Raw genomic sequence first — 26,487 nt, 5'->3', positions numbered from 1 at the left:
CTTCTAATTAAAGTCTGAACAGTGACGAAACAACATGAACATGTCAAAGTCGTGGGAGTCAATCCTCTGAGGACCATGAATGTCTGTTCAAAGATTCATAGAAATAGATCATACAGTTGTCGAAGTATTTTAGTTGGACTAAAGTCGCAAATTAATCAACTGAACTCGCCTCTAGTCTGCTTCAGATAGGTTCACTGAGCTGGAGCAGATTTGTTTTCGTAAACAGAATTCACAAAAGTGTATTCAAAGACACGGGAGCCATTTTTGACATTTCTTGATGAGTCCTAACTGCACAGCTCAAACTACATCTAGCGAATACTTTGTCTTAAACTGTACACTGACACATTTTCTCGCAGATTTTCTGGACTTCGGTTTTGCCGGAGCAGCAGGTTGTCACCTGACTAAAACCAGAGGAGAGAGAAGAGACGTGGAAGTTTTCTGGGTCACAATACTGGGCTGAGTTAAAGGTGTGAGACATTTCCTGTGGCTGCAGCTCTGCTAGCCGAAGAGACAGAGACAGGCTCAGGTGTCAGTCTGAAAGATCTGCCTTCTCTAAAGTTTACTGCAGGTCATCGCCAGGGTCATCTGTGGTCATGTTTAGGGGTCAAGCAATTATGAGCTCAGCTAATTTTTCAGTCCGATACTGAACATTTTTCTGATGACCAGTACCATTTTTCTTTAACTGATTTTGACATAACCAAAACAAGAAGAGAGAGTGCAGTATTCCGCTAAGGCTGCTCAGTCCTTGTATGATTTTGAACGGATAAATCCCGATAAGTCCGCAGCAGTGGCTTAGGATCGCAATCATGTGATCATCAGCAGGCAGCTGGCATAGCGTTCACTTGTTGTCATAGTTACAGTGACGCCATGCTGCTATCTCGCAATGATACAGAAATCTTTAACAAATCCATGGATCCAGACTATAAGCCGCATCACTGCCAAAATCTAATCACTTGGTCCTTGTGTCATTTCAGATCTTCCCTGAAAATTGCATCCAAATCTGTTTGTCCGTTTTTGAGTAATGTTGCTAACAGAGAGACAGACGGACAAACGTACGCTGATCGTCACATAACTCCGCCGCATTCCTTGGCAGAGTAATAAATATGTTAAAAAAAATGCACTAGTTTGGCTCTGATGCAGCCGCCTCTCTATCTGTAGACAACACTTTGTGGTCTCAAGCAATGTCTTGCCAGCAGCACTATGTCATTGTTTACGTGACACAGACAACTGAACTGAAGGACAAAGGCTGAAAATGTTCCTTTTAATTAAACACATGTAAAACATAAAGAAAAGAAAGATTTTCAACAAAGTTTTGTGTTTTAGCTTCTGTTGTTCTAAATTTTGATACCAAGAGTTTTGTTTTTACTGCAAATACTCTTAGAAATATTGCTCATCGGTCTCCTTGATCAGAAATAATCAATATCAGCCTTGAAAAAACACATATTGGGTGACACCTAGTTATGTCAACTCCATCTGAAATTTGAAATACCTAAATGATGTAGCTGTAGGGTTTGACATCATTTTCATGTGTCGCAAAAGCAGTTAAGCTGTGCGGAAAAGTGAACGGACTCTCTTACAAAGTTCACACTGATCTTCTATTCAAATGTCCATAACTAACACCAATATGAACGATATAAATCACACAAACATCAAATCCACATTCATCTGCACTAGTAAAGACAGTCTCTGTGTTTCAGCCAGCAGGGTTTCAATGCTCTGCTGATTCTATGACGTGGTTGTATTTCTCGTACTGTGACTGTAAGCAGATCAGATGAAACCAGGAATGTTTCCACTCTTGTTCATACGAATGGTGTGATAAGAACAAGCGTTTCCCTCTTGAGTCATGGGAGGTCTGTGCATTCATTATAGATGACTTTGATTCATATGTAGTGGCTTTGCAAACTTCCTCATTAAGGTGTGTGATAGTGTCGCTGACTCACCCTGTTATCTGTCATGCAGACCCCTCGCCGCTCTGAATGAAAGGGGAAAAACTCCCTCAGAGGAAAAACAGTGGTCACTTTGACGTCACGCGCTCCATAAATGATGGAAAGGCCAGCGATGTGCCTCACGCTGGTTTCTATGGTTACAACCTCAGATAGTGCGCTAATATACCATAAAAAATGCAGTGTGCAGCTTGTATGATAATACGAAACCCGAGAGGATTTATGAGGTTGTTTATATTTTTACAGCAGTGAAATCAGGTCTACTGCTGCTGCCGTTGGGTGCTGTGTCTGTTTTGACTCTTGGATGGACACACGGCATCAATACAGCCATGCAAAGAAGCTTAGCAATAATCCTGGCACCGGAGAGACGTCACAGCTGTTTTTCCTCGCCCGCAGCCATGCTAGTTAATTTGCAGCACAACAGCCTCCTATTACGGTCGGAGATCAAGAAACTAAACTAACAGTGTAAGGCCTTTCAGCTGCTGCCTCGGCATGCGCTTTCCTCTCCTATTTGTTTTTATTTCCTCCTCCAGCAATGAGCCAATGAAACTCTGCTCGCAGGGATCAAGGGCATCTACTGCCTACATCCTGGCTGTTGAGCACCTCAAAAGTTCCCATATAATCCACAGCACATTTCTTTAGGCCTGTTAAAATGAATCCCATCTCACCCCCGGGGTACCTGCAGGGCGTACAGAAGACTTTTTAATCCCAGGGATGTGTACCTATTCAGACAGACTGAGAGGATCATTTGGTTACACAACTTTAATAAACCAGCTACAGGACATACAGTGATTTTCTGTATGTACAGTTGGAAGGGTAAAAGCACAGAAAATGGGAGTATTTGAGACATGAAGATGTGAGAACAGAAAAACAGTGCATAAATCAAGGAACCTGATGGAGTTTTGCTAGCAGCAAGCCAGTGTTGTTAATCAGCTCTCCTTCCCCACATTTCCTCTGTCAAAATTGTTAATATAACTAACCTGCTTGTTTTGTTATTTTATGTTGTTGTATGTAAGCTGCTGAACACTTAAATTTCCCTCGGGATTAGTAAAGTATCTATCTATCTATCTATCTATCTATCTATCTATCTATCTATCTATCTATCTATCTATCTATCTATCTATCTATCTATCTAAAATGCTAAAAAATATTCTCTATGAAGTTTTGTTTATAATCACTGTTGGGTAGCAAAACATGTGACTATCTTTGAGATCTAGAAAGGAGCTGAGTACATTTGTTTTAAAAATCTACAATGTTCGCATACGCTTGAGCATGTTACTACGTTTAAATTTACGACATGGTGAAATATACTTATTAAATGCCACTAAGTAAAGCAAAAAATAGAAGTTTCGATAAAAGTTACGCTCATTTTTCGCCTAACCTTTTTCAACTACAAGTCACCAAAATCATTATTAATATGTGAAATTGTTATTAGGCTACAGTCACATTATATTTTTTATTTTCAGTTGCTGTTTTGCAACTAACGCATTACAGCGAACAGCATATGTTAACATATTTAACATATAACACATAGTCAGATTTGTGCACTTTAATATCCACTAAGGGGATTCAGATTCAAACTTATTGACTCTTGCTGCTGTGTTGTGCTTTAAACATACACCACCGTCAACATTTCTACATATCCAAGATTAAAAGTGGAGGCTATGTTCTGTCTGTAGTCATTGCTGTGCTAAATTGTAGTGTTGGAGCTTAATTTATGATGTTAGCTTTCTTTACGTCACCGATTAACTCAGAGTTGAAAGAGCTTAGTTTGTGTTTGTGATGAGTGGACAGTCCACTGAGGTGCAGTTGGTGTACAACATTGCCCATAGGTTTCCGAACGAGATTGGTTTTGAAACTCAGGTCATCGCTATCTTGCTGTCATACCTGACTACTCCAACTGATCTAAAAATGAGCAAAGAGGTGGCGTAAGAGTGGAGCTGATGTGCACCACATAAACTGGGCCGAGGACTGTCCTGTCACCTATATAAAAATCCCTCCCCTTTACAGCTGTCGTGAAACAGGAAAGCTAGCTATAGAGGCCAAAACTGTTTTTGGCATCAGGCTGTAAACATGTTTATTTGTGCTATAAAATTTTACACTTTAACATTGGAGTCTATGGGGCTCTACTCACTTTGATTGTCAGCCTCAAGTGGTGATTTGAGGAACTGTAGTTTTTGACACTTAAGCGATGGCTTAATTTTTCAGCCCAAGAGTTTGGCGCTTGGTAGATGTTTTTTAACATACCAGACAATGAAATAAGTTTCAGCTAGTCTAGTTAAAGTAACGTATCAGTGAAGTGGGAGGATCATCAAATATCTAAACAGGACACAGCAGTTCATTGTAGATCTTTTTCATAGCAGACATTTTAACTTTATTAGAGTTTTTAAATGTTTTTATTCATAACTGTGTGTTTCCTGCTGTGACAAGCCAAAATGTATCTAATATCTGACAAGATTTTACAACTTGAGAAAGTTACCACAGCAGCAAGTGCTTTATCTACATGTGTATGTGTCAAATCATGTCAGCTGACCCTTCTTTTAAAATCCTACTGTCAACAAGAGTCTAACAACGCCTGGTTATGGTGACCTGGCATTACCATCACGAATGAAAATGAATTCACCACTACTGGCATTTAAATGCCATTTAACTGACTGGTCACACGCAAGGAGAGAAAGAAAAATGGTACGAAGTAGAGCGATCAAAATAGAGGAAGTATGCAGATCAACCAAAACTGAAACTCCACCAACTTTAGACGAGGATATCTGGGTCCCCAACTCAGTAAAGGTTCAGCTTTCTCTGCCAACCATTTATTTATCTCTTCTCTATCCTGCTTCATTCCAAAAATGCAGCAGCAAACGCTTGTGGAAAGGTTCCCAGGAGATTAGTCAGACTGTCCATGCAATTTAATTATATGCCAGCTCTCTGCCGCCGCCTCTGCAGTGAATGAATGAATACCTGAGGGAAGTTCAAAGCTTTAAAACAAAAGCAACACCTTTCTTCTGACTCACAGGTGAGCAGGACAGGTCTCGGTTTCTACCTTATGCAATAATCTGAAATCTCTCAGGTTTGGGCTCTGATGTGGGGCAGCATCTAGATGAATTATTCCTCAAAGCTTTTGGTATGTGTTAGGGGGGATGAGAGCAATCTGTCTCACGCAGAAATATCACCAAAGGTCATCCAGTAAATCTGCCTTACTGTTATCTGCAGCAGATATCTTATCCTAGGATTGACTCTAAACCCATAATCAATCCATATGAACAAGCAGACACCTCCAAGGTGTGCACGGTGCGGTCAAGTGGCAATTTCTCATGCAGCCCCGGGGACTGAGGTTTAGTTTCACTGGATTCTCTGAGAGGTTAATGTGAAGCAATGACAGCCCGCTTCTTTCTTTACACAGACATTATGTCTACTGATTAGATAAACCAAATCTCTACCAGTTTCGGATTTCACTTTTGAACTTCAAAGCTTTCTAAGTTACGACAAATTTGGACCGAGGAGCCAAAAATCCTCCTCTTTGAAAGATGAAAGTCGTCATCTTCCATTACTTTTTATACTTCACATAAATGTCGCCTACTTCAGTGGAGACCTGAAACCATGAGTGTTGCAAGAGTATTTTATGCCATCTGCGTGGATGAGCGTTCAAACCTGAGACTTTCTTTTCCAGAAAATGTTATTTTGGCACAGAATAAAGGTGAGACATTAATTATCTTTCAACAAGGTTGCTGTTTGCCTCCCTCTGTGGTTGTGAACATTAATGTTTGTGACCACAAGCTCCTCATTGCTTTATGTGTGACATTCTGGTAGCGGAATAAATGTCATAAAGAGATTGTGATCAGAAATTAATTTCCCTTCTAAGTCTGAGCTGTCATATGTGCATGTGTTGAAACCAGATAACTCCCACAGAGAAAATGTCACCGTTTCTGGAATATCGTTTTGCAAATTGCGCGGACAACAAACAGGCGGCAGTTATCATCCTGCCTGACTGATTATTAAATGAGATGCAACTTTAAAGCAGCAGCTGTTGCTCGTGTGCACCTGTACAGCTACACCTGGCCTTCTGTCCTTTCGTGTCGGACATATTTGAAGAGTAGTTCACAATGATCCGTACATGTTGACTTTTCTAAAGTTGTGGACATCAGGCAAAAACCCCATCATCATCATTCACTTCCGCCCTCCTGTCATATCGATGACCAGGAGAAATATGGCAGCATCAGCGTGTATGCGTGTGTCTGTAATCTAGCCAATAAAGATCCAGCTTCCTTTCAGCAGCAGCTGGCTCTGCCTCCCTGTGCAGCCTGTGAATCAATAGCAGAACCCTTAACTCCTGACTTATTAGTCAGGTTGTCACAGAGGAGCAGTCTGTGTCTGCTGTCTCTTTAGTCTCTCTCTCATTGTGCAGAGGTATGAGTCCTGGAGCATTAATCACGACTAAAACAACCACATTTTTTAAGAAGAAGGGCTTGGCCTGCCTTAACCCAAGCCAGTGGCAATAGCATAGTTCACTCTCATCACAGAGAGCTTGAAAGCAAACACAGAAAGCCTGTCTAGGAGGAATTTTAGGCTGTTTTTGTTCCTATTATACTGGCAAATGAGTTTGTTTTCTTCCACAGATAATGCAGTGTTTTGGTATACATGAGCTCACTTGTATTGTCCTTCACCATCTGGAATGACAACACAAAACATTACCGCAGTGCAACTAATCCCATCAGTGCTATCAAACAACGGAGACTGTTTCATTTATAATGAGATCTTATAATAAGACTTGGTTAATCCCTGAAGCTTAAACGCTGCACATCTGATTTTGATTTTGCTGCGAGGACATCAGTGGGAGTCTGTCAGTCATTAACTTTGAGAGGAATATTTTGGAAGTCTTTTGTATGTGAGTGCGTGAATGTGTGTGCACGAGTTTGCCTGTGACACGCTGCCGTAGACGACTGATGACGGAGTGCTGACGTCTCAGCGCGATGAGTCATGCTCCACGTCCCCACTGACGGTACCTCTTCATCACCCTCACACACACTCACACACACACACACACACACACACACACACACACACACACACACACACACACACACACACACACACCAGGGCCACTTGTCACTCTGCTACAGATCTCCTTCCTCTGGGCTGCTCTCGTCACCTCACATCCCTCCAAAGCAGCAGCAGCAGCCGCACATCGCTCGCAGACAACCAACACATAAGCTTATTTGCTCAGATATCCTGCTGTCTGTGCTGCTGCCTTCTGTGAGCACGATACATTTAGCATGTTAACCTGTCTACACAGACCTGTGACATACTGTATGAGTGTGTATGTGTGTGCACACTGCCACACTGGCAGCAACAGCTTGGCCCTCCACTATCCCATCTGCTTCCATTCTGCTGCAGTTACACATAAATGCATAAAGTGGGTTCTTGAGTTGCCCGGCAACTCTGTCTGTTATCACTGCATGGCCCGTCTGGGCTGACATTACAGGAAAGTAGCGTTTTTCCTTGTCTGAAATGTCTAAAACTGTAAAATCATAATAAGAAGTGACTCCTATGAGCCTCAAGTGACGAGTGGGACTGGGTGGTCCTGAAAGTCAAAGAATCCCAGAAACAGCTTCTGTGTCTGAGCAGTGACAAGGGAGATTGAAATCAGCTATGAATACAAAGCAATAGCTTGTGTTTCTGGCTAACATAGCAGAGTAGAGACCAGCGTATGTTCAAAACAAAGCAATGCGTATGACATGCCGTCAGACCACATCTGAGTGTTTATGGCTGCTGTGAACACCCACGCTTCAAGGCAATATGTGCAGGCTGTCGAAGAAGGAGGGGAGATGTGATAATTGCTCAAACTGGGATAATGACGCATACGTGCAGACAGTGCTTCCTCAAGGGCAGCCTTATGTTACACACACTGTAGATATGAAAAGTAATCAATGATTTGCTGGTGGTTCTTTGAGGCTTGTCTGAATGCTAATATTACAATGTTTAGACACTCACAAGCTAACATGCTGATTGACAGAGCCGGACTTTCTTTGTGTTAGCTGGCTCAACAAAATCTAAAACCCCAACCACAGATAATAGGCATCAAGATGGTTGTTATCAACTTTATTTGGTATTGCGTTGACGCATGTTTTCTTCTTCGGGCTCAGTGTGTGCTCCCATAAAAGGGGGCGTTTAATGCATCTTGTGGTTCTACTGCACAAAATGGGCCCATCACGTGCTGCTACCTTTAGCCAAGGGGAACAGATTATTATGATAGAGAGCCATGAAGTACATAAAAAGGTATTACAGCCAAATCACAGGTGTTGCAAAGGACACAAGAGAGAAACGCTGGTAGAAAATAGTCTATTTCACTACACAGTGACTCTCAATGTAGATGCTTATTTCTAACATGACAGCTGCACATTAGACTTTACACTTCGTACATTTAAACAAGATACTCAAGTAGTGAACTGAGGTCTGACACAGTCCTTAAATAAAGGATATGTAGAAAGCACTTCAGTTTTGGCCAAATCAAACAAAATCCAATATTCTCTGTGATAAATACCAAAAGATTCATTCATTTTCTAATCTGAGTTCTATTAACTGCAGCACCATTGGTATAAAACGGACTGAGCAGCAAATCAGGACAAAGGATAAAAACATATTTTGGTATTTTGACAGCATTAAGTGGGATTACCAACATATGGCTCAACAGGTTTGCGCATATATCGAGTTCCCTCAGCTGACAATCTGTATCACTCAGTCTGTCAGTATGGTCAGGAAAAGAAATGGTAAACGGTGGCACTTCTTACAGTTGATTTTAATGCCAAACTCCGAACAGAATCGCCTTTATAGCAGGTTAGCTGTGCAGCATCAGTTACCATGGCGATGTAGCCAGGTTAAAAGAGAACCAGCTTTGTGACATCTATGGCTTTAGGCTCAACACACCTTGCTATCCTGTTGATCTCTTCATCAAATACCCATCAGGTATAATATTAACCATGTATCCCATCGTAGTTTAGCATGCTAGCATTGCTACAGTGGAAACTCAAGGGAACCTAGTGAGTTTTGCAGGAATTTGGATAAAATGATTAAAATTGACGATAGTTTCTGAATGTGTGTGGCAGATTTTTATGACAGTCCATCTAGTAGTTGTCGAAACATTTCAGTCTGGATGAAAGTGGACCAGTGAGCCAACAGATCAAAGCTGCTATCAATAGAGCAGTATCATTAGCATGGTGGAAAAAAGAGCAAAACCTGTTCACTTCCTCACCTCTGCAGCTGCTGTGTGAAGCAAATATAAGTGGTGGATTGCCAATTTCAGAAAATTTCAACACTGTAAGGTTGTAGCCTCGTGAGGTAGATTTCAGATGCTGTTCAGCAATCCAACATACTCTTCATTTGATGCACACCGACCTCTTTACAAGTTTATGTCTTAATTTATGTTATATTAGAACTACACATTCCAACAGTAGAGTTTAGAGGAACAGGGACAGCGAAGGGGAACTGAATTACCAAAAACAGACAGAATAATATGCAACAAGAAATTAAAAAAAGCTAAACCTGCAGGTTAAAACTTTTATCCTCCCCTTGTAGCATTTAGTCAAATTACACGAACGCTGCTGACTCGTGTTCATGATATATGCTGTCTTTTTAGAATGCAATCTTTCCTCTCCATGCCAAGTTTCTTTTTTATCTGGAGCATCACAAACTTTTCTTCAATACCTCCTAGGTTTTTCTGACATGTTCCTTGTTATTGTAGCCTCCTCTGTCTCCATCTCTGCAGTTGCTGTCTTCTTCAGTGTTCCCGGTTGATAAAATGCATCGCTGCCGGTGTGCGAGTGATGAAATGTGGCCACAGAAAGCAGATTAAAAACACCCGTATACTGCTAAATACAGGGAGATGTACCTGGCCTTGATAGGCTTAATCAGGATTGTGTGAACTCGTTTGGCAAGAGCACTGCAGTCAAGCTGTAAACAAAGTAATGTAAAAGTAAAAGTAGGCTCAGATCTGACCAGTGTAACTTTACTCCGCTGCGGGTTATCTGCTCTAAAAATACACTACCTACCAAAAATTCAATATAAACACATTTCACATCACTAAATATCCCCTGACCACAGAAAGCAGAAGTAGATATAACTGAGGGCAGTATATTACTACCAAGGCTGTCGGTGAGTGAGATAAGGCTGCTAGCAGTAGGGGAAAAAGGTAAACATCCAGGGAGATTAGTTGAAGGACATGCACAGTTCAAACAGTGGCCTGAGTGGCAAAATACTACCGTGGCGCCAAAACAACCCACCATCTAGATTTCAGAGGGAAAACAAAGAGTCTGCTTGGCTCAGATTTATTTCCTACGCTTCTTTTTAGCTTGAGTCCAACACGCCAAAGCTGCGCACTGATGTGTCCGTAGCTGTAGCAACCAGGAGAGCTCATGTTGGTAGAGAGCTGAGCCTGATCTTATCTGGAGCATGCTTACAGCTGTCAGTGTTTGCTGGCCTGCTCCTGGAGCGTGAGGTCTGGGTGTGGTTTCTAGTCAGTCTGCCAGGAAAGACACACACACACAGTGCCCAAAAGCTACAGTCAAACTTGTTTAGGTCACATGACTGTGCAGCCAAGAGTTCAGCTGTTGGTTTGTTCACATCTGCTTCTGGAATCCTTCACTAATGACGAACAGTAAAACAATGAACAATGTTCTCCACTCTGGTGTCAGTTATACCAAACAGCTGATTGTTTGCCTACGTAACTTAGTATGGAGAGGAAACACCGCTGGGGAGAGGAATGGTTGAGATGCATCACTGTGTTTTCCACAGAGGAGCTTCTCAAAGGTCACATTATTCATTTGACCCAGGTGGTTCTGCAGAGTGAGTCACACTGTGTTCAGCACACAGAGGAACTCCACCTCAAAGATTTTCTGAGTGGACAGCATTCTTACATATGTATGGCGACGGGGAGGAGAGCGTGTGTGCATGAAAGCCATAAAAGTCCAGAGACCAGTGCAGCCGTGAGGCAAGTGAGTCACTCTACCTGTCTAATTGCAAGTGCCTGATACAATAAAAAGCAGAACTGCCAGTTCTTGACTGTGTTGTGTTACATAGTGTGATAAGAAGGGATCGGTTTGCAAGAAGAGGACGCGCACCATCACAAATGAACCTAACACCCAACATTTAATTAATGCTACAGCACAGAAAATGAATTATCTGTGTCAGCTGTGAGGAAGAACAGAGAAAGAGACGGAGATCAAATGTGTCATGAGTCACTGACATTTCTCACGTCTTTCAAAAAGCTGCCAACAAATATGCTCACTCATCATCGGTCTTGATCCCATTGATCACGGTTGCTCTGTGAATGTGTCAGTCTTCGTGTTTTTCTGCTCTGAGAAATGCCACTGTTACCTTTTTCAGCTGCATTCCCTGCTGGGTGTGGGTGTGCCTCAGAGGCCATGAGAGAAAGCTTTCCACATGCACTGACTTCTTCAACAGTGTCAACAAAGACAGCACATTCCCAAGAAGATGTCCCGCTGGTCGACCCGTATTATTTATTAATTCTGAATCGGTATTTGATAATGCACGTCAAACATTACGCTTGCACACTGACTCCAGTTAAATGTTTTATATAATAATTGAATTTGATGCAGACTGGATGCTTCACAGGCCACGTTTTTGTTTTGATATGACAACATCGCAGTACGGGTGAAAACAGCCTGTTGTAATGGTTACATAAAAGCAAGACTGGGGTGAGAGCGCTGGGATAACTCTGGTAGATTTTTAACAGCCAAACATTTGTTGTGTCTTACGATTTCAGATGAAAAACCTTCAAAATTGACAACACTCCCATCAGTACTTTTTCTGTGAAGTCGCAAATGTTAGATGGCTAATATGAACAAAGTAAATATGATATGTTCTTAGTATCAGCACATTAACATGCTGATCCTACAGCCTTATTACAGAAGTCGTATCTTTTCTTATTTTCTAACATTTCTAAAAGAGGACTATATCAGTTAAGCATTGCACTCCATCATCGTCATTTGGACAGTCAACTGAAGCAGCAGAACCAGAGATTCTTGTAACTAATGCTGTTTCAAGTGTTATAGTAGTACTGACAAAAACCTATAAACAAATGTGAAGCGTAAAATTGACAAACTTGTCCTTTAGTGTCAAGCATAAATGCCTTTCTAAGACGTGATGGTATTGTTCAGAGCTGTGAATAACACATTAAAGGGAAGAAGTCCAGGACTTTCTCAGTCTATGTCTTACAAAGTCTGATGCAATATGTTATTAAAATACATAAACTGGAAAAAAATAAACACTTTGCTTCCACCTAGATGTGTTTACAGCTACACTTTTCTATTCAATGGATATCAGTCCGCTATTTATCTTCACATGTAACAAAATACCACACTAAACGATCAAAGTAAACCGTATAGCTCACTAACGGATGATGAATATTGCACAATAACCATCAATCATCAACGAAAATGTCACAGTACTTTCCCATGAACTGAAACTTTACTCAGCTTGCTCCACCCTGCCACTATAAAGACAGATCAGTAAACGCCGTATAATGAACACTCCAGCAGCCACCAGGCCCACCTCCCCCCAAGGGTCAAACGGGGGGGGAGATTCCTCCCTCCCCTCCAACAGTAGGACCTGTTTGTTTTTCCTGCCTCAGAAACTGACAGTGACAGCCATCTGGTGTGGTCCACAGTGTTTTGAATATTACTTTAAAGGCTATTCGGTGGTTCCTATGTAATGATACATGCATGCTGTACTGTTGGGTCACTGTCACTGCTGGTCAGTTACTGTCTGTTATTCAGTGTGGGATTCTTTACTGCTTTGTCTAGAGATGCTACAAGGAGGGAAGATTACTGACAACACAAAATCAATTTTCATTGTTATACAAACCACACTCAGATATAGATTATATCCCACTATGACCCTAAAACAGCCAATCAAGCTGAGCTGACCACTTCGATAGATAATGTCACCTGGGCATTTACTGATGCAAGTTTTTTCTGCCGTTAATTACAAGAAACAAGGTTTCCTTATCTGAATTAGGGCTAAACGATTTGAAGCTTTTAAAGCCCTGTTAAATAGTATTTTTTACTATGTAATGGTGTTAAATGTGATGGATCATTACTCACATTGAGTTTAAATCCTGGGTCAGACAGCTTGCAAAAGCTATATCTATAATTGCAGCATTGGTCCTGAGGATCACATTGTTTCAAATTGCAAGTTCAATGTGAAATGGATTAATTGAATATCTGCAGTCTTCCACTGATGTTGTAGCAGAGAACCTGGTTCCCATTTCACCAAATCTGCAACTTGCAAGATGTGACTTGCACCACGACGTACATCAAAGTGCAAGAACCTAGGAGGGATATTTTTTCTAATTTTGACGAACAAGTTGGGCTATTCAATCTAGACTGATTTTATTTCTATTTTAATTTTATCATTTTAATTATATTAAACTTGTGGCATCACCCTTCTCCACCAAACCTCAAATGGTTCATTATTTCCTGGACAAACTCTGTGACTGCTGTTTCCTTGTTCAACATTTATAGAATCCTGCTGCTTTACTGCTTACCAGATATCGTAAAAAGCAATCAGATCAATTTGATCTTTGCCTTCTTGCACTGAGTCTCTGTTCTTACTGCATGTGTTTAAAGATCTGCAGCATCTAACACTTGTTTCTTATAAGTCTACTCACCCTGTCCATATCACCAAAAGCATCCTTAGGTCCTCCAAACATGAAAAAATAAATAGCACACAATCCCCTCCTGAAACATTTCTTCCAAAATTAGAATAATTAACTGCCTGACACTGTCCATCCTGACGTGGATTCTACTATTAATTTAACTCTCACACATCCTGGAGGTCTCATTAACTCCACTTCAACATATACTCCTCTGAGGTGGTTCTCAGTAATGCCAGGAGTAAACGTACGCCAACACCTTTGCTGCCAGCACCGGGGTTAAGCTTCTGTTTATATTTGCAAACAGGCAGCCAACGTAACCTTGGAGCGCACCTCTTCACTGAAGACGTCTTTAAATGCGTCGCGTAGTGTTTCACGTACGGCTAAAAACACTCAGAAGAGCCGTAAATAACGGCTTCTTGCTTTGCAGGTTTACTTTTGTTGAGATGAAAATAAAGCAGGTGCCAGTGACATTTAATGCTGTTGACTTTGGAGTTGTGCAGGGCTGATGAGGCAGACTCCCTCTGGCCCCTGAGGGTTTTCTTTTTACGAGTGTTAAAGTTGCGCCTGTCCAGAGATCAGCAGATGTGAGCTTCCACTGCTCTCTGATAATGACCTCCTGACTGAGGGGATGCAGTCTGTGTCTCTGACTAAGTCTCATCTCTCCGTGGGGGAACAGATCTGACACAGTTTTTTTTCTCGAAAAGCACAATCGAGTCTTTTGTCACATCTTCAAAAGGCTTTAATGTCTCACAGAGGGGGGAAAAAAACAAAACATCAGTGTTTCTTACAGTCCATTCAGCCAGACAGTCGTAATCCATCATGTAAATGCTCGTGACTTTTACCTGGGGTTTCATTATCCTTGTGTTCACCTTTATCAGGAGCTGCAGCTCTGATCGCTTCAGACGCTGCAGCCGGCCCATCACCCACACACCGAGCTGCAGACCACTCCACTGTGCTGTGCTGAATCATACCATCTGACCGGCTTTGTACATTGTCCCCATATAGATAGCTGTGAAGTGCTCTCAGTGGCGGCTGATGGAGTCCAATCAATGCATGTGCCAGAAAACAGAGAGGCTAATGAGATTCTCCCTCCTGGTCCATGTCATTTTGCAGCGCACACATGCAGACATCTGTTGCTGCTTGTGATTTGTATATTCCCCTTCGCTTCGCTGACCCGTTTTTAAGTTTGAAAATGTGGGGGGAAAAAATTTGTAATGTCCACATTTTCAACATTTTTGGGAAATTTTTTGAACATTTTTTGGTGGAAAAAAAGAAACGTTAAAAATGTTTCTTAAGAACATTCACAAAAAAATCAACCAAAATCCAGCAAAATTCGCTGGATTTTGGTTCATTTTTTTGTGAATGTTGTTAAAGAAAATATTACAAGTTTTACTGATATGTATGTAATCACTTTAGATATTTTTAGGATTTTTTTTAAAGATTTGTACTCATTTTTTGAAAATATTTACAAGAATTTTCTTGCCACATTTGGGGGATTTTTTAAAATAAAACTTTTAACGGAAACTTTTAAGGAATTATTGGAGTTTTCTTCCTGAAGGTTTTGCAAATTTTCTGAAATTTGGGGATTTTTTTGCTGAATTTTTTTGAGTTTTTTTTTTAGACAAGGAAACAATATTTTTTAGTGCCTGTAAATTAAAACAACAGGAGGGTTAAAGGATATGGGCTTCGTAGCAACATACCATGCCACCTCAAGTTTCAACAAATATATTTAACTTAAGGAACTGGAGAATATCTGTTTAAGGGCAAATGGACAACGCCTGAATTGTGTTTAAAGAGTTGCATGTAGCTCTGATTGTCTACCTTATGTAAGGTGCAACCTAGTGTGACTGCACAGCGCACAACCCTAATCAGCTGCATCAAAACAATCATTAACTAACCTCCTGCTGCCTCCTTCTCAACACACAACACACGGCGAGATTCTAGACAACACCTCAGACTTCATGTCACCCCTCACCCCCTCGTGTCCTTCACAGAGCTCCATAATACAAACACGAGCAGTGCTCACAAAGAGCTGAAACACTCTGCTACACACACTAATAAAGCAAACAAGCTTTTACAACACAATGTTCAGTAAATCTGAACATTATGTTGTCCACAATTTTCAGATGTACTGTGTTTTACTCTCAGCTGTAAAAGTGGATTTGAGTCATAAATTTAGCCCTGTACTTTTTTTTTTTTTTTTTTTTACAGGCTTTTACTGCCACATGATAATTCTGGGTGCACAGATGTGATTTTATGCATTACTTACCAGAGCAGCTACTCGGCTAATGGTACAGCACATTCTGCATGTGGGTAAAAAATGCAGATAAATGCCGTGGTTTAGGGTTTTGGCGAGCTTTTACGGTAGCAACATTATGTGCTTCAGCTGACGGAAGCATGTTTGAAAACTGTTGTCCACTCACAGGACACCCATGGCTCTAGATAGAGTGTTTGAAACTATCTAATAATGTTTAATTAGCTCTAATGGGTGCAGGCTTATTTAAACACAGAGTTCACAATATGGCTTTCAGAATTAAATTAATGGCCACAATTTTGCCGTTTATGAAACTGCTACATATACAACATATTACTGTCTGCTGAAAAAGCCTCACAGCAGCGAGAGCGACAGAAAGTAATCTCTTACAATTCAATCAGCCAGAAAACAAATTAAATCACATTAAGCACATTTGCTCATATGCTTTCCGTCTAGTCTCACCTCAAAAGATTTTCCATTCAAATATTTTCTTTGGGTATATTATCATACACAATTTGCTCTAATCACTGTGGTGCATTACTCTCTCATTCTCACGTGTTCAGGTTATCTAGAGCAAACATTTAAACTATAAACAATGGGTTTTCAGCAGCGACACACCAATCTCCTCTGTGTTTATACTGGCACTTTAATGGTGTAAAGGTTATAAACCCAAGCCATTGGTCGTAACATGAGCGGTGTCCTCCCATAGGTTGGGAGGTTAAAAGCACACCACTGATAGGCTGCTTCTGAATGGTGTTAGGAGGAAGCCATCTGCTCCTGTTTATGGTCCATTAACCCCGCTACCCCTGGATAACCAGGCTGCCCCCACAGCAACAGGTTCAAGAGGCGTGGGCTTTTAACTGGGATGAGACTTGGATGTCATTTACGGAAAAAAAACAAAACCCTTTAGTCTTATTTCTGCTTCAGTGTGTTTCCTAATTCATAAGATCACTGTCAAACAACAGTAAGTGGAAAGTCCTTACCTTCCCAGAAGTCCATAGGCGTACTGTGAATCTGCCAGCAGTAACGTGATCTCACCCTTCTGCATGGACATGACACACTCCTCCAGGGCCTGCACATGACAACAAGCACGTTTTATTTGCCTTATCTGCCATTTTAACTTGAGCATTTCTGTGTTGACTAAAAAAAAAATGGTGAATTCCAAGTTTCAAGCACATGAACATGCTTTTTAGTCATGTGCGCTTTAGGAATGACGATGCCAGCCGATCGATCAGTCTGCTACTTTGGTCCAGACTGGATTATTATGTTGTCAGAGGTTCAGCTGTAATTTTAATGGTAGACTTAGGATGACAATGACCACTAAATTCGGCTCAGAATAAGTTGGAGTAACTTTGACAACCAGCTTCAAATGTTCATTTTTCCATTACTTTGGTTTATGATGAAATACTTGCACAACTAATAACTTCCCATCAGCTTCGCTTTGTGTTTTGTGATAATCAGCCAATTTTAGCAACCTAGCACACAAATAAAATGCTAACATGGCAATGCTAACCAGCTAATAGAGCCATAGAGGCACTAGCATGGCTGTGGAGTTTTGCCAACCTGTTGTTACCATCTCTGTTCACCACTGTGTGATGTTAAGCAATAACCCAATGCTGCAGAGAACTATCCCCTTACAGGTTAAGAGCTTTCACCTGGTTTACATCTCCTTCTCCGATAACAAAGACGAGCTTGCCGTCCTTCTCCACCACAGTGCGGTCCTCCAGGACACACTGCATCTTCACAGTCACCTCCTGGCCCCAGGTGGGATGTGGGGCCTGCAGGGTCCCACACTTCAGCACCTTCTTCCTCAACAGCCGGTCCTCTGCATGAGGAAAGAAGAAAAGGTCATGCAGGAAGAAGCAGGGTTAATCTGCTAGTCCTCAGAAACAGCCGCAAACACGGCAAGCTTGATCTCAGTCACATATCGGTTGCTTTTCTTGTTTTTTGTAAAGGTTTCAATGCAAAATTACATCATAAGTTACTGTAAATTAGAAATATCTTTTACTACAGTGTGTGTCTCTACATGTGACATGCTGTCCCTTGATGTAGCCTCACCTGTGATGTCCTTCCAATCTTCTGCCATGAACAGCTCCTCAAAGGTTGCAGAGGTCCACTCCTCCATTGCATAATCTGGAAAGAGACTCTCTGCTGAGCTGTCCCTCTCCGCAACATCGTCGTCCTCTGATGGGTCTTGGAATCGTACCATCTTCCAACTGTTTGTTTTCTTCAGTTTCCTCCGTTCCTTCAATTCTGTCCCTCCACTCTCTCCCCCAGGATCAGAGGGGCTTTTAATCTCAGTGTTTTCACTCTTCCCTGCACAGCTCTCCGTTCCAGCCTGCTCTTTCCCACACAGCTCCTCTCCTTCCTCTGCAGGCCCACGGGACAACTCATTGAGACGGTCCCTGTCAGCAGGCTCTGAATCTGCCTCTTTTACCTCAGGCTCTATAGGCTCCACTGCAGAGTCCTTATGCTCCTCACAACATGGCTCTGTCTCCATTTCACCCCAAAAAAGTGACGGACACCATTTGCATCAGTCTTCAAAAGAGACGATCCTGTTTGGTCAGCCAATGTTCCACTTAGATGAACGTTAGTAGTTTTGTCTGCCACCTATACCATGTCACTAGACAAAAATATCTCCATGACGTGATATTTATAAAAATCCATGTTGTGTTTCAGTAAATCCAACTCAGAACATATCTCTAAATCCTGGCTTCATCTATGTTTTTTTTTTCAAGCGTTGTCCCTCCTGCAGCTTTGTTTTCCCTCTGTAGTTCTGCTGCACTTTGACCTCCTTCGCTCTCCTGCTCGTATCCCTCTTAGTCGACGGAGTTCAGTGTTGTGGCACCAACAAAAAAATGATCAATGTAAAGAAACTGTGCAGCGCAACGAAGCACTCTCAGCCAGCAGGCATGTGCAGTGGTAATCTACAGGATTAGAAGAGAAAAACCTAATCTGCCAGAACGTCTGTAAGCTTCTTAATGACTTCACCGTCGTGCCCCATAAGGCAGTTTCCATGAATGCAATATCTAACAATAAGATCTCAGGACATGTGAGCTCTAACTTAATTTACTTCGCGACACACTGGAAGATTTTTATTCTCACTTTTTAAGAAGTGCCATGAGAGCCGCAGACGAGCTGTAACAACCCGCTGTAACGATGACACCGGATTACTGTTTATATAATCAGTTTGGGTGTATTCATGAATATTCAAAAAAAAAAAAACACCAACAAATGCAGTGTTCTTTAACCTATCACAGCTTTTATGTGATGTTTGTTCCTGTCATGGTTACAGAAAAAAACTAATCCATTTGAGCTTTAAAACACAGTATTTGAAATATTTAACCAGGAATTTGCATCTGCACCTGCAGTCAGTATCACATTCAGGCTACAACCATTTATAGTGTGTTGATATGTTAAACTAGACAGGATCAACGGTCATTTCTTGGAAAAGTGAGATTTACATTTGTTGTAAACTAACTAATAAAATAATCAACAGCCAAACTCCTCCAGCACCATGTGCTTGTTCACAGAGGTTGATATAATTAGTGATAATTTGTGGTAACACTGATTGTTAGGTCAAGAGGCACTTAGTACTAATTGTGCAGAAACAGCACAGAAAACGTTATCCATTTTTTCTTCACCGACGCACCCCTGCAAAAGTTATTATTTTACGTTTCACCAAAGCAACATCATGTATATGGCTCCATGCAGAGTGCCTTTAAATCACGTTTTCAATCTCGGAAGTAAACATGCAGTTTAAAAGGGAACATCAACACAGCAGTCTGACAACTAATCTAATGTGAGACTAATAATGTTTAGACATCAACATCCTGTGTGCTGTATCGTTAATAAAAACTGCTCTACTGAAAATGAAGCCCCTGTTTAATCCACAGCCAAAGCATGTTGTCAACCGAGGATTAAATGAATCCTAATTCAATATTTGTCATTTAATTTCTCTAACACAAAGACAAAAGATGTGTTTATTGTGAGTAGAATTGTGTCCTTTCAAGGGATTTGGTAGGAGTCTGTTGTTTCTGGGTACTGCCTGATACCATTTTGAGTTTCTGTCACGTTACTTAAGTCCTCTCATTTTATGCTAGTTTTTATTTGCAGTCCACTGTGTCTCAGAGGATAATATTGTCCTTATGACTCAACTGACAGTTACATTTACATTTCAGATGCATTATCATGGACTCAACTACTCAAAACAATAACCATTAAATTAGCTTAGTCAACTTATTAAAATAGTGCTTGAACATTAATATGTAAGACATAATTTAACACTAATATTTATCCTGCATCTGTCAGGATAATTGATCATTTTAGCTAAATTTTAAGCAAAAATTGGTTGCAGCTCCTCAAATTTCTTAGTATTTTTTTAATAATAAATTGAATTTACAATAAATATTTACTGTTGGTTGGGCAAAGCTATTTGAACTTCAACATGTCACTTTTGGCTTTGAAAAAATTGCGGTGGTTATTTTTTGCTGTTCTCTATCAATTTATAGATACAGTAACAAAAGTTTGAACGATATATCAATTGGCCAGTGTTATCAGCCATTATTGACTTATTACTAATATATCAGTATTTGCATAGACATTGTCCGGTACACACCATATGAAAACCTTCTCTAACAGAAAATAGTGCAGGAAAAGGTGCGTGAGGTAATTTAGAAAGTAGTAAAATGTCAAGCTATAGTTTGTCCAGCAGAACAACCCCGACTCCACTGTTTACAGCACTCTCAGCACTGTGTGCAGCACATGTAGTAGAGAATGCATCACAGCTAAACAGGCAGTGGTGTAGAGTTAAGTGGTGCCTTAATGCTAAATCGCTAATTAGTTTGTGAAAAAAACATTGCTGGAAAGCTTTAATATAACTCATATATTTACACACAATAGATATATTGTGTGTATATATAACAGATATATTGATATCAAAATTTCCTGCTCCTGGAAATGTTCAGTATCTGTCGATCTTTAACTAATTCAAGCAGATGATAAAAATATGCAAAATTTAGCTAATTGCATCTAACATTCAGGGAAAAAAAGACATCTTGAATGATGATTTTTACTTTTATATATTAATTTAGTTGGTAATACTCATTCCATCTCAAATCATCAGATTTTTAGAACAATTTCTCCTTGACCATCTTCATTTTTAAAGCATAAAATATGGATATTTATAAAAACCATGACATTATATATATATATATATATATATATATATATATATATATATATATATATATATATATATATATATATAATGTTAAATACTTTCTAAGCTCTTTTTTAAAATACCCATAGACCCAGTTTCAGCACATTTTTTTGCACATTGAAATTACAGGCTATGTTAAAGCAACAATAGCTTAGGAACTATTAAGGATAAAAGCCAGAAATTTTCACTGTAATGTCTTATCATTCCAGTAATTGGTCCAAAAATTTAAAAAACATGACCATATTTTTGTCTTATTTATACTTGGGGAAGCATTTTGAAAACCCAGAACCCTTGTATTAGACTAAGAATATTTTATTCTTTTTAGATTTTATTATATAGGACATTGGAGGGAAGAATGTGGGTAGGACCTGTAGCCAATGACCACGGGCTGGATTCAAACCCATGATCACTGCTTCAGGGACTATTAGCCCCTGTTTATGGGATGCCAGCTCAACCTGTTGAACGACCAGGACACCAATATTGTGGTCTTTCAGGTACAGCCTGTCATACCTGCTCAGTGAGCTCTCTTTCATTATTGCTATCAAAAATGTCATATTTAAACTACAAATGGTTCAGAAATATTAATGTGTGCCTCAAAGATGGCTTAAAGTTTTCTCACCTATAATTTGAGATTATGTGATCGACTTGTCCAAAATTGCGGACTGTGAATCGTGAACAGTGAAAATAAGCACCTATATTTTGAAGAGTTCCAAAGATAATGTCATGCAAGCACAGCCTTAAAGGTAAAGGTGGGTAATCAATAGGCATTATTTCTGTAAATCACCTCAAGAAGTACTGAATAAATATATTTAAAAAAAAATCAAACATATCCTTTTAAATATAAATAGTTTGTGATAAATAAGATTTCTAACAACTTAGATGACCCCTAGTAATTTGAGACGGAACAAACCTTATGCTTATGTACATTTACTTGAGTAAAAGATGAATAAACATGAATGTAGCAGCTAAAAAGCCAGCTATTTTTGTCTGCAATTGTATTTATACATCCTCGTGTGTGTGCGTGTGTGTGTGCGTGTGTGTGTGCGTGTGTGTGTGCGTGCGTGTGTGCGTGTGTGTGTGCGTGTGTGTGTGTGCGTGTGTGTGTGTGTGTGTGAGAGAGTGAATTTACTTAAAATCCAGCTGGAGGAGAAGCAGCTTGGAGCAAACCCAGAGAGCCAGAATAGATCAGAGAGCAGATAAATACAGACTGGAAACAAAATGTCCAATGAGTGCTGACCTGGAAAGCGAAAGCTAAATACTTTCTTACTTATTTACTCTTGTGCGTCAAGTGTTCGTGTGTGTGTGTGTGTGTGTGTGTGTGTGTGTGTGTGTGTGTGTGTGTGTGTGTGTGTGTGTGTGTGTGTGTGTGTGTGTGTGTGTGTGTGTGCTTGTGTGAGCGCATACGTGACAGGCGTGCGTGTGCTCGCTGGCCCCGCCCACACGTCGTCTCCCCGGTGACGTTTCATGCAGAATGTCGCCAATAGGCTTCAGTTGTAGAAATGGCAGCGCTGAGACAGGAGCATCGGTATGGGCTCTCCTGTGGCAAAATCAACAAAAACAACCCCAATCAAAGTCTGTACCACGTCAAACTCACTGACACTGCCATCCGGACCCTCGAAGCCTACCAGAACCTGAAGGTAAGACAAAAATCCCGCTTGTAACTTTGGAGCGTTTTTTTTTTTGTTAGTTTTTCTTGAAATCTATATATTCATTTCTCCTCAATCGCCTCCCAACTCCGAGAAACTGTATTGGAAACGCAGCCTGTTCTGCCCAGTAGGAAAGGAAAAGGAAAAAAAGTTTAAAATACTTGCTGATCATGTGTCATCGAGCAAACGGCTGATAAATAGTGAGCTGCGTTAGTTTATTCTGGCTGTGTTGAAGGCAGGCGAAGCTGGATTTATTGTGAACTTTGATGAATGAACGGATTTCATTAAATTCTTCCGTAATGACTGAGGAATTGTTTTGTTTTTAATTTTAAAAAGAGAGAGAGAGAGCGAGAGAGAGGAGAAAATTGGGTCGGGTTAAGTTCCTGCTTGTTTACCAGAGCCACCCGAAAAAAAATCCCAAAAGGAATTAAAGTTCCCATATGACAGGGGTGTGTGATTGCGCCCTGAGCGCTGTTTTTATGTAGCCTACATTACATCTGAAATTTATCGTTTAGATTATGGGCGAACGCAGATGACTGCCGCTCATTAAATGTTTCTAAAAAGGCAGTTTTTCTCTCTGCCTGTTCCGCTCTCGGGAATAAATTAATGAACAAGCTATCAAGCAAATTATTCCGACTCCTCTGAATCGGGAGACTGTTTTATTGCCTTTATGGTCCATTAGATTAGACCGAGATAATTTAGTCTATCCAAATGGTCTTTCCCAGAGCAGTGCTTGATAAGACAGTCCCACAGTTATGACTGCAGGAGGAGGCTCATTTGGTTGTGTCTTCTGGATTTTATTTTATTTTTTTAATTTCTGAGCCGTCAAAACAAATAAATGTATTTCCGTGTGCGCCACGGTATGGTAGTAAAAGTGGACCTGGATGCAGGGGACTCGCTGGTTCAGGGTTTGGGCTCGTTGGCACGGATCTGTAAGTTGTTGCTGAGCTCTTGTATATTGTTGTTTTTTTGCCCTTTACACGCCTGGAAGCCCGCCCATCTCCGGAGCTCATTGGTCTGTGAAGCAGAGTAAACTCCAGAGCTCATCCAGCCTGACAGCTTCCTCCAGGCCACAGCAGGCAGGACCAGAGGTTACTGCCAAAGTTTTCCAAGTCCAAAAGACCACCCCTGAAAACACACTTATTTAAAATTTTAGACCGCTGGACTCGCACTGAGGTGTGGAAGATTCTTGTCCTGCAGGAACCCGAGGGAGCTGCTGTTATTAATTCTGATTTATTTATGATTTTCGTGTCTGTGTTGGGGGAGAGGAAAGGAAATACAGACTTGTTTTGTACATGAAATCATGTCACTATGCAGCTGTTGATTTATCTGATGGTAATTTTGTCATATTTAGCTAAAAATATTTAAATTTCAACCATGATAATAACCTAAAAGCCAAAAAAAAATCACAATAGGAGGCCAGCGAAGGTCATAACAAGTGGAACTCTTGAAAAACTTCAAAATTAATGATGTATTAAAATATTTGCTTTCAAAACTGAATAGCTTTCCGAGGACCAGCAGTTTCAGCACAATTTCCTAAAGCCAAAGCTGTCTTCAAATAGCCCTTTTCTTGCAAAACCACCAAATATGCACACCCAAGATTCCAAAAACCAGCAAATGTTTGTTTAAAAATTGACTTAAGACTTATTTAAATCATACAATACTTCCATTTGCGTATTAATTTTGTGGATTTTTTTTGGAAAGTGATAGATTCACTGGCAGCAGTGGCTTTGCTGATGGTTAATAATCCATTTACTAATGCTTTATAGATAAGGTTTAAGTCAACATCAACAACTTTGAGGTTGCTTTAGCTTACTTCTGTTTTTTGGGGTTGCAGTTTTAAGCATTGACAATCCATTAATGGGTGTGTAACTCTCTAATAAGCCATCAGTTGTCTGCAGTCGTAATAAAGTTAATGACCATGTTGTGGTTTGAAGGCTTCAGATGGAGGAGGATTAACATATTTTCATCAACCTTGCTACCAAAAATGACTACTGGTCAATAACTAATGGATAAAGCATTAGTAAATACTTTACCACTTACAAACTACTAGTTACAACCCACAAAGCCGTCATAAAGGGTATTGTAGTAAACTTCTAATTGTGGCAGTAAATAATTCACCACATTAATAAACATCCTCAGCTTTTTAAGCCTCATTTTAGCAATAAGCTGCTTTCTCTTCTGCTATGATTAAGTCTCCATAAAAACGGTCAAATCTGGACCTTTAATTCGCCCTACGGCTGTGTTTGTAATCTGTAAGAAGCATTATGCGCTTTAATATTTATTATTCCATTCAATATTAAAAGCTAAGGCATGATGAAGAAAATCACAACAATACTCCTCAATAGGGAAGACATTTCTCCAAAGCATTAATAATAAATTAAGAGTGCTGTCAATCACATGCACAGCTGTACTTCACAGATAATAGTCTCCATCTATTAACCATGTATCATGTTGCCTCAAAGGCAGGAATTTTTTTTTTACGATTTTAATATTTCTTTATCTGTAGGGGGGAAGAAACAGCAGGAAGTTGGGGAGTTTAAGCTAGGTACACTGTGCGCTCAGAGAGTACAGTTTTTACAACACACAGGGCTTATAAAAAGTCAATTTTTAAATAAATGTAATTGGTTTCAGAAGGTATTTTGTCTTTCCTGTGAGATCTGTTTTTAGCCTTTATTCATTTAAAGGGGAAATCAGCTCAAACTCACTCAACAACATGACAAAAGTTTATTGATTAGGTCATAGATTGATTGATTGCACATATTACACCTAATTCTCTTTAGAGAAACCGTGAACCTCGGGGAATAGCATCTGTGTCAATATCGTGGCATTTTAAGTTTACCGAGCCTTGTCTCATCGAGCCAGAACACAGCTATCTAGAGGAGAAATTCAACAGACAGAGCAGGAACAATGGCAATGTATTTTTCACTCATAATGTATGAGCTGTCCATTAGATTAAGGGTGAACATGGTTCGTGAATCTGTGACCAGTTTCTTTCTTTCTCTCTCTCTCTCTCCTCAGGCATCACTATCACATCAGCCAGCGATTTGCTTCAAGGGGAGCCAGGGGGTAAGATGTTTTGCATACTCTCCCTAATGCCTCAGAAATTGAGCACTCTAATTAGTTCTGATTTGCCGTGGAGCACACTCATGACAGTTCCTCTGGACGTCTTATTTGAGTCCTAAGTATCTGATGAGCATTAAGTTGCATCAAAAGAAGCGGTCAGCCGTGTGATTTTCCAAATGTTTGGATGAGTTTAGTGGTAGTACAGTCGGTGGAGTTCGTTGCCTTGGTTTTATTTTAGTGAATATGGCTGTTGTGAGTGCACCAGAACTCATAGCCTGAAGGAAAGGTGTCACTCATTTTCTTAGTTGCACTATGTTGGGTCACATATCCTTCACTAAATGTGTATATGCCAAGACTAGGCACAAAAAAAAAACACTTGGTACTGAGCGTAAGAGGGCATTCCTGTGAAGCGGCTGCAAAGAAAGATGCCTGTGTCCGGCCAGATTAGCTGAGCCAGTATTACACCCTCCCCAGCTCTGCCCGCTAGGCTACTACACATTTACCACACAATCGGCCCTGTCTAAAAGGAGCTGTTCTAATCCCCGCAAGAGCCGATTGCATTGACGAAAGTGACTTTGCTCTGTACACAAATGCTAGCCCTGTGTGCTCACACGGGCCCTGGAAGCCCTAAGACAGGGTACGCTATACGCCCCAGGCTGCTAGCCAGGTTACTGGGTCAGGCTTGCAAC

At 40.5% G+C, this 26,487-nt stretch overlaps 2 protein-coding genes across 7 annotated transcripts in view; one reads left to right on the top strand and one right to left on the bottom strand.

The window, feature by feature from the left end:
* The window catches only part of fkbp16 (FKBP prolyl isomerase 16), a 65,707-nt gene extending 43,072 nt beyond the window's left edge, over positions 1 to 22,635 (bottom strand). For 5 of the 6 annotated variants that reach the window (XM_055009371.1, XM_055009372.1, XM_055009368.1 and 2 more), the window contains exons 1-3: positions 17,924 to 21,002; positions 17,521 to 17,690; positions 16,849 to 16,937 (exon numbers count right to left, since the gene is read on the bottom strand). In XM_055009371.1, coding sequence (XP_054865346.1) covers positions 16,849 to 16,937; positions 17,521 to 17,690; positions 17,924 to 18,365 — 701 coding nt within the window. In that variant the 5' untranslated portion in view covers positions 18,366 to 21,002. Of the gene's footprint in view, positions 1 to 16,848; positions 16,938 to 17,520; positions 17,691 to 17,923; positions 21,003 to 22,490 lie in introns of those variants that run through there. The other variant, XM_055009369.1, reaches the window with a different exon arrangement.
* LOC111585784 (RNA polymerase II elongation factor ELL) overlaps positions 22,565 to 26,487 on the top strand; it is a 28,790-nt gene continuing 24,867 nt past the window's right edge. The window contains exons 1-2 of the mRNA XM_023295391.3: positions 22,565 to 22,723; positions 25,754 to 25,801. Of these exons, the coding sequence (XP_023151159.1) occupies positions 22,586 to 22,723; positions 25,754 to 25,801 (186 nt within the window). The 5' untranslated portion in view covers positions 22,565 to 22,585. The remainder of the gene's footprint in view (positions 22,724 to 25,753; positions 25,802 to 26,487) is intronic.

The sequence above is a fragment of the Amphiprion ocellaris genome, chromosome 3, assembly GCF_022539595.1.
Source record: "Amphiprion ocellaris isolate individual 3 ecotype Okinawa chromosome 3, ASM2253959v1, whole genome shotgun sequence".
NCBI classification, from domain to species: Eukaryota; Metazoa; Chordata; class Actinopteri; family Pomacentridae; genus Amphiprion; species Amphiprion ocellaris.
Note: the sequence above shows the minus strand (reverse complement) of the source record. Positions and strands in the feature narration are given on the sequence as shown.